The 16781-nt window shown below is 43.7% G+C and overlaps 1 protein-coding gene across 12 annotated transcripts in view; it reads right to left on the bottom strand.

The window, feature by feature from the left end:
- The window catches only part of Usp16 (ubiquitin specific peptidase 16), a 28443-nt gene extending 17352 nt beyond the window's left edge, over positions 1-11091 (bottom strand). The window contains exons 1-5 of one of the 12 annotated variants that reach the window (XM_050138520.1): positions 10534-11088; positions 9375-9457; positions 6374-6497; positions 3239-3414; positions 776-879 (exon numbers count right to left, since the gene is read on the bottom strand). In XM_050138520.1, coding sequence (XP_049994477.1) covers positions 776-879; positions 3239-3414; positions 6374-6434 — 341 coding nt within the window. In that variant the 5' untranslated portion in view covers positions 6435-6497; positions 9375-9457; positions 10534-11088. Of the gene's footprint in view, positions 1-775; positions 880-3238; positions 3415-6373; positions 6498-9374; positions 9458-10533 lie in introns of those variants that run through there. The other 11 variants (XM_050138529.1, XM_050138522.1, XM_050138519.1 and 8 more) reach the window with 11 other exon arrangements.
- Positions 11092-16781: the final 5690 nt, after the last annotated feature.

Below are 16781 nucleotides of genomic sequence, written 5' to 3'. Positions count from 1 at the left end.
CTGCCTGTAACTCCAGGATTGTCCCTGGCTAGCCAGTCAAACCAACCAATGAACCAACCAACGAACAACAACCTTCCCCTTCAGTGAGAGAGACTGTCTCAAGGCTGTAAGTGGTGAGCAACAGAGGAAGATGCTATTTGACCTTGACGTAAGTGACTTACACAGTCTTTTGTATGCATTATTTAAACTACAGACTTATGCCAACAAAATTAATGCATTTTACAAGTGACAAATGAGATTTAGTGAATACATGCTGTAAAGATGGTTTTCAATGAAATAAAAATGTTTTAATAATATTACAGTTTTGGAAATACAACATAATGGTCTGACAATGGATTTGTGGGAATTAATTATCCTTTTACTATATGCTCATTTATTTGAAATTTGTTCTCGCCGCCCCTGTCTTTTTTTTTTAATATTTATTTATTATGTATACAATATCCTGTCTGTGTGTATGCCTGCAGGCCAGAAGAGGGCACCAGACCCCATTACAGATGGTTGTGAGCCACCATGTGGTTGCTGGGAATTGAACTCAGGACCTTTGGAAGAGCAGGCAATACTCTTAACCTCTGAGCCATCTCTCCAGCCCCCGCCGCCCCTGTCTTTAAAGGGGTAATGATCCCTGTGTCTTTTATGCACTTATTTTTGTGTCTGTGCAGTACTAAGAGACAAATGAATACCAGTTTACTTTTTTCTGCTCTTAATATTTCCCAAAGTTTCATTCTCCAGTATTTTGAATAATCTCTAGTCAAACAGCACAGGGGTTGAAGCTCACCAGACGCTCCAGTTGTCCAAACTAAGCACCAGATAGTGAGGCTCAGATCTTGGTGTCGAGTAGTGCTTCAAGGCATGCTGCTCCTGAGAATCTCTGCCACAGCCCTAGGGAGTCACAATCATAAGACTCAAAGCCACAGAGCTCACCAAACTGACATATAACCCACAGGGATTACAGTTACAAAGTAAGAAGCACTTCAAGAACTTTTGTCATTCTCATGATCTTAAAAATAAAGTGTTAGGGGCTAGTGAAGACGGCTCAATGGGCAAGACTCGTATTTGATCCCTCAGGACCTGCGGGAAAAAGTAGTCCTTCCAGCTGTCTTCAGACCTCCACTGGCACACCAGGGCATGATCTATCCCTCACTCGCCCACACACATGCACACAAAATAAATAAATATGTTAAAAAAAAAAAGTAGGGCTGGAGAGATGGCTCAGTGGTTAAGAGTACTGGCTTCTCTTCCAGAGGTCCTGAGTTCAATTCCCAGCAACCACATAGTGGCTCACAACCATCTGTAATGAGATCTGGTGCCCTCTTCTGGCCTGCAGGCATACATGGAGGCAGAATGTTATATACATAATAAATAAATAAATCTTTAAAAAAAAAAGTAGACTCAGCTGGGCGAATACCTTTAGTTCCAGCACTCAGGAGGCGGAGGCAGGAGGATCTCTGTGAGTTTGTGGCTGGCCTGGTCTACAGAGCGAGTGTCAGAACAAGTTCCAAAGCTACACAGAGAAACCTTGTCCCGAAAAACATACACAAATAAAATCTTAATTTCTTATTTTAAAAATATTTTTATTTTAAAAAATGGAGCAAAAGTCAGGTGCACATCTTTGATAACAGCACTTGGGAGGCAAAGGCAAGTTATCTATGGCAGTTCAAGTCCCAGGATAGCCAGGGCTACACAGAGAAACCTTGTCTTGAAAAAAACAAACAAACAAAAATTAAAATAATTGGTTGTCTGTCTCATCTTGTGGTTTTCATGGTACGACTGGCCAGGAGTCCAGTTTCCTAACATAGACTTGCCATCAGTTGAGCATGGCCTTTGACCTCAGCACTGAAGAGGCCAAGGCTGGTGGATCTGTGAGTTCAAGGCAAGCCTGGCCTGCATAGTAAGTTCCAGGAAAGTGAGTTCCAAGTTAGCCAGAGCTACATATCAAGTCCCTGTCTCAGATAACCAAGGGTCTGAACTTTATTAGTACATGACCGTATCATCCACTATCTGTAATTCAGGATGATACATAGTAGACACTGAGACGTGATGTGGGGTGTCCTTCTGTATATGTGTTGCTTTTATTGGCTAATGAATATAGTTGTTTTGGCCAATGACTTAGCAGAGTAAATTCAGGTGGGAAATCCAAGCAGAGACACAGAAAAAAAAAGAAGGCAGTGTCAGGTCAGATGCCAGCCAGCCACTGAGGAAATAAGACATGTAGAAAATGAGGTAACACCACAGCCACGTGGCAACACATAGACTAATAGAAATGGGTTAATTTAAGATGTAGGAGTTAGCTAGAAATATGCCTGAGCCGTCAACCAAACAATGCTGTAATTAATATAGTTTCTGTGTGATAATTTGGGTCTGGACAGTCAGAAAACAAAAGTAACAGTCTGTTTACAGAGAAGTACCTACCAGATTCCTGATCAGGCCATAAGACCAAGGTACTCATTCTCTAGAAGCCTGAAATATAGTTTAATGACAGTAGCAACCCAACCCACCCACCCCAGAGTTATCCTCAATGGAAGGGAGCTGTGTTGTGGAATAATCTTTTTGTACACTGTGAAGAAATGTAATTCTGAGTGATTTGATAAAAAGCTAAATGGCCAATAACTAGGCAGGATTTTCAGGGCAGAGAGAACACTGGGAAGAAGAAAGGTAGAGGTCACCAGGAAATGCAGAGGGAGCAGGCTGGAGGACAGGGAAAGCCATGAGCCATATGGCAATATGTAGATTAATAGAAATGGATTAATTTAAGTTGTAAGTGCTAGTTAGTAACAAGCCTAAGCTGTGGTCGAGCTTTTATAATTAATAAGTCTTCTTGTTACTGGAGAGCTGGTGTTCCTGAAGAGAAGGTCCATCTACACAGCTGCTGTGATGAAGACTATAATTTCTTCCCAGGACCAGGGCCCGTTCTGCATGGGCACAAAGGCCTAGCCTAGCCCCTCTCTTCTACTCAGGACACATCCCAAGAGTGAGTCTCTCTGCAACGTACAAATGTCCTCCTGCGACTGTTTCTTAATCTCTCTCTGCCTGTTCCAGCTCCCTCACTGTTGCAACCACGGTACCTGAAAGAACCCTCCCAAAATACCAACATAGGAAAAAGTTTAGTCTCAGATTCAGCTGGCCTGAGATCACAACCTGTGCCCGCTGCCATCAGCCCACCAGACTGTCTTTACATAAGCCCTACTAAAGCAAACTCAGCGCTTCCTACAATCTCAGGTTTACTAGAATTCAAGCGTACCTGGTGGCCACATTTCAGACACAGCCAAACTGAAGGGTCTTCCGCTTCTTCCTCGGGCTTATCTTTCACTTTATTGTCAGTCTTACAGTCTTGGCAGATATTCCACTCCACATTCACTAAAGCTTTCTTCAAATTGCCTTGTTCCAACCCTTTTCTAAGGTGTCTGCACATTGTTTCTATGGAAAAAGGGGGGAGGGAGAGCAATACATAAGATCAAACTAGCCTTCTTGTGAATACTCAATGTATACAAATTTCAACATTAAATTTACTCTACAGCTGAGCTTCAGACTCTCAGAGCACTCACTGCCCTGACGGGCATTTGAATATCACACGACGGTGAGTAGTGGCCGTGGCGCTAAGTCGGGGCGGGCACTATCAACTGAGCTCTATGTTCCCAAGGGAACCACTATGACAAGGATGAGCGGCACTTTCCTATCTCCTTTCTCCTTTGTGATACACGGGAAGGGCTGGGGCCTCACACAGTGGACAGACACTACCACTGAGCTACACCCAAACTCTCCTGAGAAAAAGTTTTCACAAATTTGAAGTGGATTTTCTGGACTTATTTTTATTTCTGTATATGTGTGTGACTGTGCACAGGAGGGTGTGCATGCAGAGCGAGCCCAGGGGCCAGGGGAATGCTGATCTCTTGGAGCATCTGTGGGAGCCCTGGTTTGTTTTGTAGGTGCTGCAGTCCAAACTCCAGTCCTTATGACTGAACAGCAGGCACTCTGAACCGATGAAGCCATCTCTCAAGGACAGAAATTTTGCTGTGATGCCTTGAATATAATCACATCTGTAAACTCATTTCCATTTTTGCTTTAAATTTTGAAGGACAAGAAAAGGGGTTCTTCACTCATACTGTCACATCCATTCCAGACCAGACACTAGCCTAGTTCTCTGAGAACCTAAAAGTAACCAAGTCACGCCTCTTCCTTCTGGGGCAGCTCATTCCATCAGGAGCAGAAACATAAGGCAAGCATTACAATTTCCCAAACTGACTATCTGACACAGAAGGAAAGTCTAATGACACAAAAATTTCAAGAGGTAGATAAGGCCAAGTACTAAAGGATATTACAGTAATCAAAGTCTCTGACACTGGTTAAATATATCCTATAAACTGTTTTACATATACTCATCTCATTTAATGCTCATAATTACCTAGCAGGAAGACACTATTATTCCCAATGACAAAGGAGAAAATTAAGTATGTAAGAGCAAGTGACTACTGAATGACTATGCCAGAACCTGGAGTCAGGTCTTTTTATTTTTTAAGATTTATTTATTTATTATGTATACAGTGTTTGCCTGCATGTATGCCTGCAGGCCAGAAGAGGGCACTCTGTGGTCTCTCATTATAGATGGCTGTGAGCCACCATGTGGTTGCTGGGAATTGTACTCAGGTCCTCTAAAAGAGCTGTCAATGCTCATAACCTCTGAGCCACCTCTCCAGCCCCTGGAGTCAGGTCTTTTCACCTTACACTCCACACTGAAAACTATGTCCTCAAATAGTGAAAAGCAACCAGGCTGGGGGTACGCACCTTTTAACTCCAGCACTGAGGAGACAGAGTCAAGTAGAGTTCTGGTAAGTTTAGGCCAGTCTAGTCTATACATGGAATTCTAGGCCAGCAAAGCTATATAAAAAGACCCCCTCTCAAATAAATGAGTAAATAAGGCAAACTGAAAAGACTAATTCCCATATAAAAGTATGTAAAAAAAATGTATGCTATTCTCCCTAAATGGTGAAGTCATACACAATACAAAACTGACAGCCGGCTTGTGAATGGAAATCAAGTTAGGACAAGTCAATGAAGGGCTTTGGGATAAAGGGTTTGCATGGTTTGATGGAAACTAGAGTCTTAGAAACTAATCAAGCAAGCTGGGCAGTGGTGGCATGCTCCTTTAATCCAGCACTTGGGAGGCAGAGGCAGGCAGACCTCAGTGAGTTTGAGGCCAGCCTGGTCTATGAAGCAAGTTCCAGGACAGCCAGGACTGTTACACAGAGAAACCCTGTCTAGAGGACCTGTGTTTCCAACCCCAGTAGCCACATGATGCCTCACAAACATGTCTAAGTCCAGCTTCCCAGCATCCAGTGCTCTCTTCAGCCCTCCACAGGCACTCCCTAGATATGATGCATAAAGCATACATGCAGTAAAAAGACCCATACACATAAAATTAAAAATTTTTAAAAAGTAAATAGGGTTGGAAAGACGGGTCAGTGGTTCAGAATACGTGTTGCCCTTCCAAAGGCCCTGTGGTTCCAATCCCAGGACCAAACATGGCATCCACTGTCTCTAATTCCAGAGGCTCTGATACACTCTTCTGGCCTTTACAAACATGGCACCCACTATCTCCAATTCCAGAGGCTCTGACACCTCTTCTGGCCTTTTACAAGCACTGCACACACATGGTGCACAGGCTACAAGCAGGCAGTACATTTAACAAAAGTAAAATTTAAAAATAAATTGCAAAACCCTGATTACATAATAATATATACATCACCTAACATATCACCTAGGGGGCTGGAGAGATGATCAGAAGAGCAATGGCTACTCTTCTAAGAGGCCTGGGTTTGAGTCCTAGCACCTACATAGTGGCTCAGAACCCGCTAATACAGGGAATATGATGCCCTCTTCTGGCCTCTGAGAGTACTACATGCACACAGTACAGACATGCATACAAGGAAAAGCACCCAGTACTGTGGAATATTCCTTTACACTGTGTGAATATGTGTTACTGTGACTGGGTTAAGGAAAAGTCGAGTTGACTGGCCAAAAGCTGGACAGGTAGAGGTTAGGCAGGATTTGCAGGGGAAGAAAGGAGTGAAGAAGAGGAGTCTCTCAGAGTTGAGAGAAGACGAGGAAAGGGAAAGAATTTGTCATACTGAGAAAAGGTATTGAGCAATGTGGCAGAATGCAGATAAGAAATATGGATTATTTAGTTAATTAGTTAGTAAGTAAGAAGTCTGAGCTATTGGCCAAGCATGTATATTTAATAAGTCTCTGAATGGTTATTTGGGAGAGCTACAGAGACACAGAGAAACTCTGCCTACACAGAATACATACATAAAAATAAATCTAACAGAAAACTCATTTAGGTATAGTAACAGGCTTTAACAACAAAGGTAAAATATACCTGCAGACTCTGAGGAAGCCGTAGCTGGGACATTTCTCCCCTTTGTTCGTTTCTTTCCCATGCTGGCACTTCATGGATGGCTCACTGACACAAAATTACAACCTAGAGAGCAAGAGAAACCGGGCTTGACAAAAACAAAAGAAAGGTTTCTATGGTTAGAAGCCACAGTCAATGCTTTGCATGCCTATTGCACCTTACAAGTCAGGAACACCACGGATACCCCATCAAACTTTAAACATATATAAATAATATATTATTTTTTTCTTTTTTCAAAAATACTATCATTTTTCATTTTACATACCAGTCCCAGTTCCCACTCCCTCCTCTCCTCCCATCCCTTCCACCTAATCTCCCACTCCACACCCCCCATTCACTCCTCAGAGAGGGTAAGGCACTACCATCAAAGTTTTAATAATGAATTTTTGTTTTTGTTTTTGTTTTGTGACAGGGTTTCTGTGTGTAGCCCTGGCTGTCCTGGAACTTGCTCTATAGACCAGGCTGGCCTTGAACTCAAGAGATCTACCTGACTCTGCCTCCTGGAATTAAAGGCATGTACCACCACCACCTAGCTAAGCTAATAATAACACTTAAGTGCATAGAAATACAGTATCATCCTGTTGTTCAGACTATGGGAAAGTGACTAAGGGATTTTTTTTGTAAAAAAAAATGTTAAGGGCAAAGGTCCCAATCTTCTTAGACCTATCTTAAAATGTTTCAATGCCTAACATTAAAAGATATTCAACTCCTCATCACATAAATATTGTTCTGAAAATTATCCGCTGAGTTTGAAGTTTTGCAAGGTAACTTAAAAAGAAACATAAAATTCTCTTTACTAGCCTGTCTTCTGGGTATGGACAAGAACTGACTGCCTATTGAAATCATGTCACTGACAAACCCAGTTTGGAAGTCTATGGCTAATCTAACCACACATTAAATCTTTGCCCTTTTAGCTAAAATCTCAAAATTAGAAAGTATCAAGAGTGTTAAAAGAACTTACAAGTCTATCTTGATATACTGATTTTGAGCTGTGTTTTATGTGCTTCAGAGTCATTTATTATGGCTAAAAACTCGATGAACACTGTAAACACTTTTTTAACATTTTTTAAAAATTTATTTATTTATTATGTATACAATGTTCTATCTGCATGTATGCCTGCCTGTCAGAAGAGGGCACCAGATCTCATAGATGGTTGTGAGCCATCATGTGGTTGCTGGGAATTGAACTCAGGACCTCTGAAAGAGCAGCCAGTGCTCTTAATCTCTGAGCCATCTCTCCATCCCCTAAACAGCTGTTTTTACCTGAGACGCTTACTAAAAGTTTGACTGCACAAGTGGTAAGTAGTGTCTGCAGAAAATGCTTCCTCTGGGGCTGGAGAGATGGCTCAGTGGTTAAGGGCATTGCCTGCTCTTCCAAAGGTCCTGAGTTCAATTCCCAGCAACCACATGGTGGCTCACAACCATCTGTAAAGAGGTCTGGCACCCTCTTCTGGCCTTCAGGCACATACACAGACAGAATATTGTATATATAATAAATAAATAAATAAATAAATATTAAAAAAAAAAAAGAAAATGCTTCCTCTTGTTCTTTTTTATAGGTGTTCTACCACAAACTACAACTCTACTTTCAGTTCATTCTAACCTTAACTTTCATCACCATCCTTCAGGCCTTGATGAGATAGTGTTATTAAAGACATTCAAGACATCTGTATATAAAAAAGAGCGAAAGCTAAGTGAAACAACCATCCTGTCCAAGGGAAATCCTCACCCAGCTTTCTGTCCTTCCCAGTGCTGGCTATAAATCCAAGCCTTGTGCATGCTGGGCAAATGGTAGGCAACCACTGGTCTAAGCTGGTAACCCTCCCTTTACCAAGGATCACCTAAAATGTAAAATAAAATAAATTTTAAAAAATTGGGGGGGGGGATGGGAGCTAAAGATGTAGCTCAAGTGTTGAATGCACGCTTGCCACACAGGGCTCTGGCTCGGGCTGCAGCACCACACAAGCCAGGCAGAGTGGGGCATCAGTGATCCGGGTATTCAGAAGGTACACACAGGGGTGTCCAGAATTCAGCGTCATCCTTAATTACTACATACTGAGTCTGACGCCACCCTGGGATTGATGAGACTCTGCCATAAATATAAAAACATAATAAAGGAGAACAAGACATGTAAGGCTGTAGAAATACAATCCTATTTTAGAAAAATAAATAGTATCCAAGTTCTCCCCTCCAATCTAACCCCCCTCTAATCTGTACTACATTAGATTAACATTCCTCTTCAAAAAATGCAACTTGTATCATGTCGCTCTAATGAACTCGTTACAAAGCTAAAGGTCCAGGTTCACACTCTGGGGCTTGTCCCTTTTAATCTGGCTCCAAAGCACCAGCAGTCCTGCCGCTCATAACTCCTCAATAGAAACAGCTAACGAATTCTAACTAGACGGTGCCCTTCCAAAACCATCATAGCTGATTTCCGCAATAACCTTTTAAATGAAGATATTCACTCGAAGAAGAAATTCCGAAACAAAAATGGAGCCGCCGCTACAATGCCATTCTCCGGTTCTGAGAGCACAACTCTTTTCAACCAAGATCATCTCTTCGGTGCTTCCTCGGCCCACTTCTGCCTGACACCTAAAACGCTTTCTCCCTCAGGCCACATCCTAGCAATCCTCCCTCTCCATTTCAATGAAGCTTTAAGAAAACTTGCATGGGTGCCAGGCCTGGTGCCGCAAGCCTTTAATCCCAGCACTTGGGAGGCAGAGGCAGGTGATCTCAGTGAGCTCGAGGCCAGCCTGGTCTAGAGAGCAAGTTCTAGGACAGGCTGCAAAGCTACAGAGAAACCTGTCTCGAAACAAAACAAGGGAGGGAGGGAGAAGGAGGGGGAGGGGGGAGGGAAGAAGGGAGGGAGGGAAAAAGAGAAGAAAGAAGGGAGGGAAGAAAAAGGGAGAAAGGGAAGGAGAAATGAAGGGAAGAAGAAAACACGCATTATCCTTTGTTCCTTTACCTGTTTCTCTACTGTAGTAAATTGCTTTTCAAATCTTCAAATCTACAATCTAAACATGCTGTTCTTCTCTTTGCAATCTGGAACTTTAGGAGAAAGAACTGATTCGGGGCAGTATTTCTAAGCCTGCGGCAGACTGTCAGTACATAGTGGGTCCTCAAGAAAAACTTCCTGCGTTAATACATCGCAGTACCCGAGCCTGGACACGACGGCACACTCCTTTAAACCCAGCACTGCTACGGCAAAGCTGGCGGTTAGAAAGTTCCAGGCCAGCCAGAGTTACACACCGAGTGAGGCTGTCTCAAAAAAACAGGCACACATACGACCAAACACGAAGAGCGCCTGAAAAGAGAAGGCACAACTGCGGGTGGGAAGGACGCAGGTGGACAATTAAGTCAAAAGCCTACAGTTGTGAAAACAGCACCAGAAAATCTGGTTGAAGGACTGCCTGCCTTTTCCTTTGAGTCAGCAAAGGGAAACTTGAAAGGCAAATTTTAATTAGGGCAAGGAGTGGACCTGAGGAGTCAGTCGATGCTACTGAAGGGCACACAGTAAAATTCTGACGGCTAAGAGGGCAACTGAGTCGTGGGACTGGGTGCTTGAAAACATGAATGTTCTGTCGGATGAGTTTTCAGATAAGAATGGGCCTCTTGGACCCAATTTACTCGCTCGCGACTCCGTGCCACGCAGAAATCAAAACTCCTCCTGTCCCCTCTCGTGTGAAGCCGGCTGCTCTCCTCCCCTGCCCTCCCGGTCTTCCTCTGCCTGAGCGGCGCCGCGGCAAAGGCGTGTGGAGAACCTGGTCAGCAGGTCTCCCCGAAACGTGGCTCTCGCCTTTGGACGTCGGCTGTCCCCCACAGGTGACAGAGCCGGGCGCGCTTCCAATCCGCATGCTGTCACCGGGCGCTGGCCGGAGCTCGCACGCCAGCCGCCCAGCCAGCCCCCTTCCCGGCGCCCGCCGGCCCCTCCAACTGCTCGGTGGGTGACCACGGGGCAGGCCGGCCGCACAGGCCGGGGACGCGGGCCCCGCGAGTCCCCCGCCGCCCCCGGGGGACTGACAGCACCCGCAGCCCAAGGCGCCGCGGCTCTGGCCGGCCGGCCGGGGAGTGGAGGGCGGCGGGGCGGGCAGGCCGGGCGAGCGGCGGCCGCCGCCGGTACTCACCCGGGAGCACGGCGCCCATAACTGCCTTCGGCGACGGGCCGGGAGCCGGCTGCCAGCTCCGCTTCCTCCTGGTGACGAAGAGAGAGCTACCCCACCGAGCCAGTCACGCTACGGGACCGGCGGCTTCCGGAACGCGGCCTTGTGGGAAATGGCTCGGCCCGGGGGAGAATATCCGACGCCCCCGCTCCGAGCCTGCGCGGACTGCCCGTCGAGGCTGAGGTTGACCGACTGAGGGGTGGTTTAAATCCTCTTAGAGGGCGGTGTCAGGTAGATGGTTTCTTCTCTTAAATGCGTTGCTTCATGGCTGAGAGCAACATGCAGAAGCCCCTCATTTCCCTTAATTCTTCTGTCCTATGCGCTTCTAAAATTGAGCTCGTAAATTGCCTTGAAATAACCTTTCGGCACCCTGAACAAATTAAAAAGGGGATCAGCAACAGTGAATCTTTTTTAAACACTGTATGTATTTGCCCGGCGTAGTGGCGCACAGCTCTAACCCCAGAACTCAGGAGACGAAGGCAGAGATGATCTCTGAGCTACAGGTCACCTGGTCCACAGAGAAAAAGAACACAGAAAAACCCTGCCTTGAAAAAAAAAAAAAGTAATAAGTAGCAAATAAAGAAATTGTATTTCTTTTGAGTATGAGTGCCTGTCTGTCGGGCAAAGGACAACTTTCTGGAGCTGGTTCTGCGCTACTGTATAACTTCCAGAGTGACCTCAGGTGTGGTGGCAAACACCATTTCCTCTCTAAGCCATCTCCCGAGGCTTAAGAGTGATTATTATCATCACCATCATCTCTATTATTATTATTATTTCATACAAGACATTTCTAAGAAGCCAGGACAGTCCTCAAACTTAATGACCTTTCTGAACTCAGCCTTCACCTTGCATCATAAACCAAAACCGAAAGGAATTGGAGGGAATGTCGGGATGTAAACTCTTGGAATACTTACTGCTCATTGATGAGAAATAGTAAGTGTGCGCTCTGTGCCACGCCTTCTGTTACACGAATTAAACAGACCTCAATAGACTGTAACCAGTGGGGCTATTACATACGGGTGTCAGGAGCAGAACCCGAGAAAAGAACAGTTGATTGTGTGTGCGAGGGCAGGTAAGGAAACCACTGATCCATTAGGGGAAGGTTTTATTGGGAGTAAAAGGGAGAAAATCTGGAAGATTCTAGAGCAGAGATGAAAAAGAAGTTGGCTGGACCTGGGCAGGACCAGAGAAGCAGGAGGGTAGGAGAGAATAGTGGAGATAGCAAAATAAAACGTAGCCAGAGTAGGCAGGGGCAAGGGTACCGGAGCCAAGAGTCGGGAGTCGGGACCTGAGGTGAGAAGGGACAGGAGGCTGGTGTGAGGGCTTTGAGATAGATGTATAATAGCTGCTTATCAATGGGGGTTGAGGGAGCACCTGGAGGTTAACATGTACTTTGATATGCTTGCAACCAAAAAGTGTGTGCTAATAGAAAATCATATGTCCCTCCGGCCAGAGGTAAGGGAAATGGGTCCTTTTGGGGAGAAAACTTATATTTCCGAAGGGTGTTGGCTTTTATCTATCAGAAATTCTTCTATAGTTCACCTTTAACTCATTTCTGGACATATGGACTTCTTGAGATCTAACAGATTATAAGTGAAATATTTAACCACTAGTCATCTGTAGCTCGAATTCTAATTGATCGTAATCATAAAAACCCAGAGTCAGATATTAAGGGGTAAAAGCTGAAAGAGCCAGAGAAGCAGTGCAGCCAGCCACTAGAGAGACTTTTTATCTCTCCCGAATGCTCGGACCAAAGTGGGCAAGATCCTGTCTCCACAAATCCTCAGACTGAATGGGGTGTCCTGCCTCTGCCTCCCGTCACCACCTGGCCCTTTGTTTCTGTTGTTGTGGAACTTATTCTTCAACTACAAGCAGAAACCTTAACCTACACAGGACCAACAGGAACTTAGTCTTAATAGTCGTTACTGCAAACAGAACCCTTAGCCAGCAAAGTTTAGTTTTTCTGTTTTGCTCTCATATCTTATTTTCTTTTTTTTTTAAAAAAAATATTTATTTATTATGTATACAATATTCTGTCTGCCTGTATGCCTGTATGCCAGAAGGGGGCACCAGACCCCATTATAGATGGTTGTGAGCCACCATGTGGTTGGTGGGAATTGAATTCAGGACCTTTGGAAGACCAAGCAATGCTCTTAACCTCTGAGCCATCTCTCCAGCCTCTCATACCTTATTTTCTATCTCTGCCAATTAACCTTTATTTCAACACATTTATTTGTATGTTTCCAAGTAAGTGTGTGTGTATACATACACATACATATGCAATATGGGGAAAGATATACATATTTGTTTATAATTCTAGTATCCAGAAGTATTTAACATACTAATTACTTCTTAAATATTGAGAAAATGTATTCATTATACATTTCAACAAAATGCCGTATAAGAATATTCACATAAGCTGGGTGGTGGTGGAGCATGCCTATAATATCAGCACTTGGGAGACAAAAGCAGGCAGATCTCTGTGAGTTCAAGGCCAGCCTGGTCTACAGAGAGTTTCAGGATAGGATCCAAAGCTACACAGAGAAACCCTGTCTCAAAAAAAACATTAGAACATGAATGGAATTGTGGCTAGATGGGAGAGCATTTGTTCAGCATGTACAAGGTCCTGAATTGGATCTACAGCACCATTTAAAAACAAATAGAAAAAAAGCACACAACACTGATAAATCTTTACAGTATTATGCTGGGGCCCCAAGATGGTTTAAAGGGTTATAGAACTTTTTGCTAAGCCTGAGGACCTGAGTCTAAAATTCAGGAAAGAACCAAACTCCTTCGATTTGTATTCTGACTTCTATACTCGAGCCTTGGTACACATCCATGCCATCCAAGTTCATGATCAAAAATAAATAAATAAATAAATTTAAAACATAATACTGAAGAAACAGAAGTGGAAGTAGAAATATAACTGTAACCCAGTATACGGAAAGAAAAATGCACTTATTGTTTGGTCTGACCTTATGAAGTTCTAGACCACACAAAGTGTGTGTGGAGGGAGCAGCAGTTCCTCCTGGAGAGGAGTGAGAACTAAGAAAGGAAACATAGAAATTTTGGGAGGTGACCCTGATAGACTATGAGTAACACAGATGTGTGCAGTTGTCAAAATAAAGCAAGTATACATTTAAGATAGACATTTCATTTTTAGCTAAAAAGTAAAAAAAGCATTGAACTCTATGGTTGTATATTTTCAGAGAACTGTTGACATTATACCATCTACTATTCATTTTTTAATTAATTTATTTTTATTTCATGTGCATTGGTGTCTTGCCTGCATGTCTATCTGTGTGACAGTGTCAGATCCCCTGGAAGTGGAGTTACAGACAGGTCCAAGTTTCTGTGTGGGTGCTGGGAATTGAACCTGGTCCCTCTGGAAGAGCAGTCAGTGCTCTTAACTGCTGAGTCTTCTCTCCAGTCCTACAATTTACTTTTTATAAGCTGGGACAATGCTGGCACAAAATATTCATGATGATTCCTAATGCATAAATTGAAGACATGACCGCTCCTCCATGTTATAGTTAAGGAAAAAATTTTAATTGTAAATATGAGAGAGAGAGAGAAAACAGCCAGGGGCATCTGGAAGAGTCCAGCACAGAGAGGAAAAGTAGATAACATGGTCAGCATGGACATGGCCAAGGCTATCTTTGAGTTCAAGGAGAAGAACAGAAGGTAGAGAACAGAGAAAACATAGAGAAGCAGAAGGAGGGAGGGAGGGAGGGAGGAAAGGAGAAAGGGGGGTGAGAGAGCCACATGAGCTTGATATGCGATACAGGCAGCCATATGTCCCTTCTGCCAGAAGTCAGGGAAATAACTCGTTTTTGTGAGGAGAACTGGCTCCATAAGTTTCTGAGGAATACTGGCATTTTATTTAATCACCAGAAATAGCCAAAATTAAGCTCATTTCTGCCTCTTGGAGTTTGAGGAATTGGAGTTTCCTTTGGACCTCACACCTAGATCATTGTTTTAGTCCCAAAGATTTGAGGAGAAAGACCACTGACCCAAATCAAAATAACCAATTAAAGAAAGCCTTTTTATTCATGTGTATAGGCTGCCTCCCTCTAAGGTGGGGTTTGAGAGGTCAGCACTGGACATGAGAAAGTCAAGGTTTTTATAGTTCAGGGATAGGGAGTTTCCAAACGAGCAATTTGGCAGGCAAATTGGTGGGGTTATAGAAGCAGAACATTAAGCATAACAAGTTAGTTATAAAAGTCCCCTGTTGAAGGAATATTATTTTAAGGTGTGTTACTTTTGTTATGCTGTATTTGATTAACTGTAGAGCTGTAATTCTTTGCCTGTCTAAAATACCTGATGGGCTTAATAAAGAGCTGAATGGCCAATAGTGAAGCAGGAGCAAAGATAGGCGGGATTAGTAGGCAGAAAGTATAAATAGAAGGAGAAAAGAGCTGAGTGGAGAAAGATGAGGACATCAGTTACCCAGTTACCCACGGAGTAAGAAGGAAAGATATACAGAAGATAGATAAAAGCCCAGAGGAAAAAGGTAGTCAGAATAATAGAAGAAAAGTTGGCTAGCAACAAACCACGCTAAGGCCAGGCGTTCATAACTAAGATTAAGCCACTGTGTGTGGTTTATTCGGGAGCTGGCTGGTAGACCCCCCCCCCCCCGAAAAACCAAAAGAGTAAAACATCCCACAGCCATCTCCTGAAACAAAGCCTTGTTTGCAAGGCAGTTATAATGATAGGCAATCATAACTGTCCGCTTCAAGCCTCCAGCTTGCTCCTGCATGGTCCGGAAAGCCCAATTTCTCTCTTTCTCTCTCCAAACCCTGCCTGCTCAGTGTCTCTGAACAAAGGAAAGGCACCAAAAAGCCCAGCTCCTCATTCTTCACGGCTATTTCAGCTTCCTTTCCTGATGCTGATAGCCACAAGAGTCCCCACCTAAGTGGTCAGTTTTTGACCATACTTGGACACAAACTCTGCTTGAAGTGGACAAGTCATCACCCCTAACCTACAACCTATAAAATCTCCCTGCTTTAGTTCGGGTGCACAACTTCTTATGCCTCTTATCTCTGGAGCTGGAGAACCTGCCCAGGAGTTGTTTTCCTCAATATACCTGTTGTTATACTTTTTCAGCTTGGCTTGGTCAGGCTTGCTGAATCGCAAAGGAACTTATTATGGAGGTGGTGGTGTTCAAAACCTATTAATAACGAGATAGTAATAGGTTGTTGTGGAATAATCTTTTCGTGCGCTTATTGGTTTAATAGAAAGCTGAACAGCCATAGCTAGGCAGGATTTCCAGGCACAGAGAAATTTCTTTTGCTAGAAAGAAAAGGGGCAGAGATACCAGGAGACGCAGTAGAAGCAGCATGGGCAGTACAGAGTAATGGTAACCAAGCCACATAAAAGAACATAGAAAGGTATGGGTTAATTTAAGTTATACAAGCTAGTTAGAAACAAGCCTAAGCTTGTTGGCAGAGCTTGCATTTGTTGTTGTTTTTTGTTTTTGTTTTTTTTCTTTGAGACAGGGTTTCTCTGTGTAACAGTGCTAGCTGTCCTGGAACTAGCTCTGTAGACTAGTCTGGCCGTGAACTCAGAGAGATCCGCCTGCCTCTGTCTCCTGAGTGCTGGAATTAAAGGTGTGCTCCACCACCACCAGGCAGAATAAGCATTTCATACTAGATAGCAGCTGCTTGTTCCACTTGGGGCATTGCTAAGGGTGGGGTGGAGGAGGGTGGGAAGGATGCAAAGGCGATTCCTCTCTCCACACCTGCTCAACTCTAAACGTTTCATCTAAAAAAGCTGGAGGAAAGAGTCGTTATATAATTGACTTGGCAAACCCCACAAAACCTCCAAGATGGAGCTAGAGAGCTGCTATGAAGCATTATCTTTGTGGGTTTTGTTGTTGTTGTTCTGAAAGGTACCAGTGACATCTACCACCAATGAATGACAAATGTTTACAAGCCATTTCTAAAATGAAAAAAAATACATATTAAGAAAAGTGTATTTCATATAGTTGGATAAGGAAGAAAACCTTTAAAAATATCTTAGCACTGGAGCACCCTTCACTGTCCTTTTATTAATATGGATTATAAATTGAGAGTTCTTCTGGGACAAGTGGTTAAGGTTCCCATTAACATTCAAAGTGGATGCTGGCCACTAGGTTCTCCTAGCATCCCTCAGTCTTTACTAGCTTCAGGCCCCTTCTGGCTGGCATACCCCACCCCCTACCCTTAACTTTT

Source organism: Alexandromys fortis, unplaced genomic scaffold (genome assembly GCF_014885135.2).
Source record: "Alexandromys fortis isolate MF-2015 unplaced genomic scaffold, M_Fortis_MF-2015_v1.1 scaffold_11, whole genome shotgun sequence".
NCBI lineage: Eukaryota > Metazoa > Chordata > Mammalia > Rodentia > Cricetidae > Alexandromys > Alexandromys fortis.
Note: the sequence above shows the minus strand (reverse complement) of the source record. Positions and strands in the feature narration are given on the sequence as shown.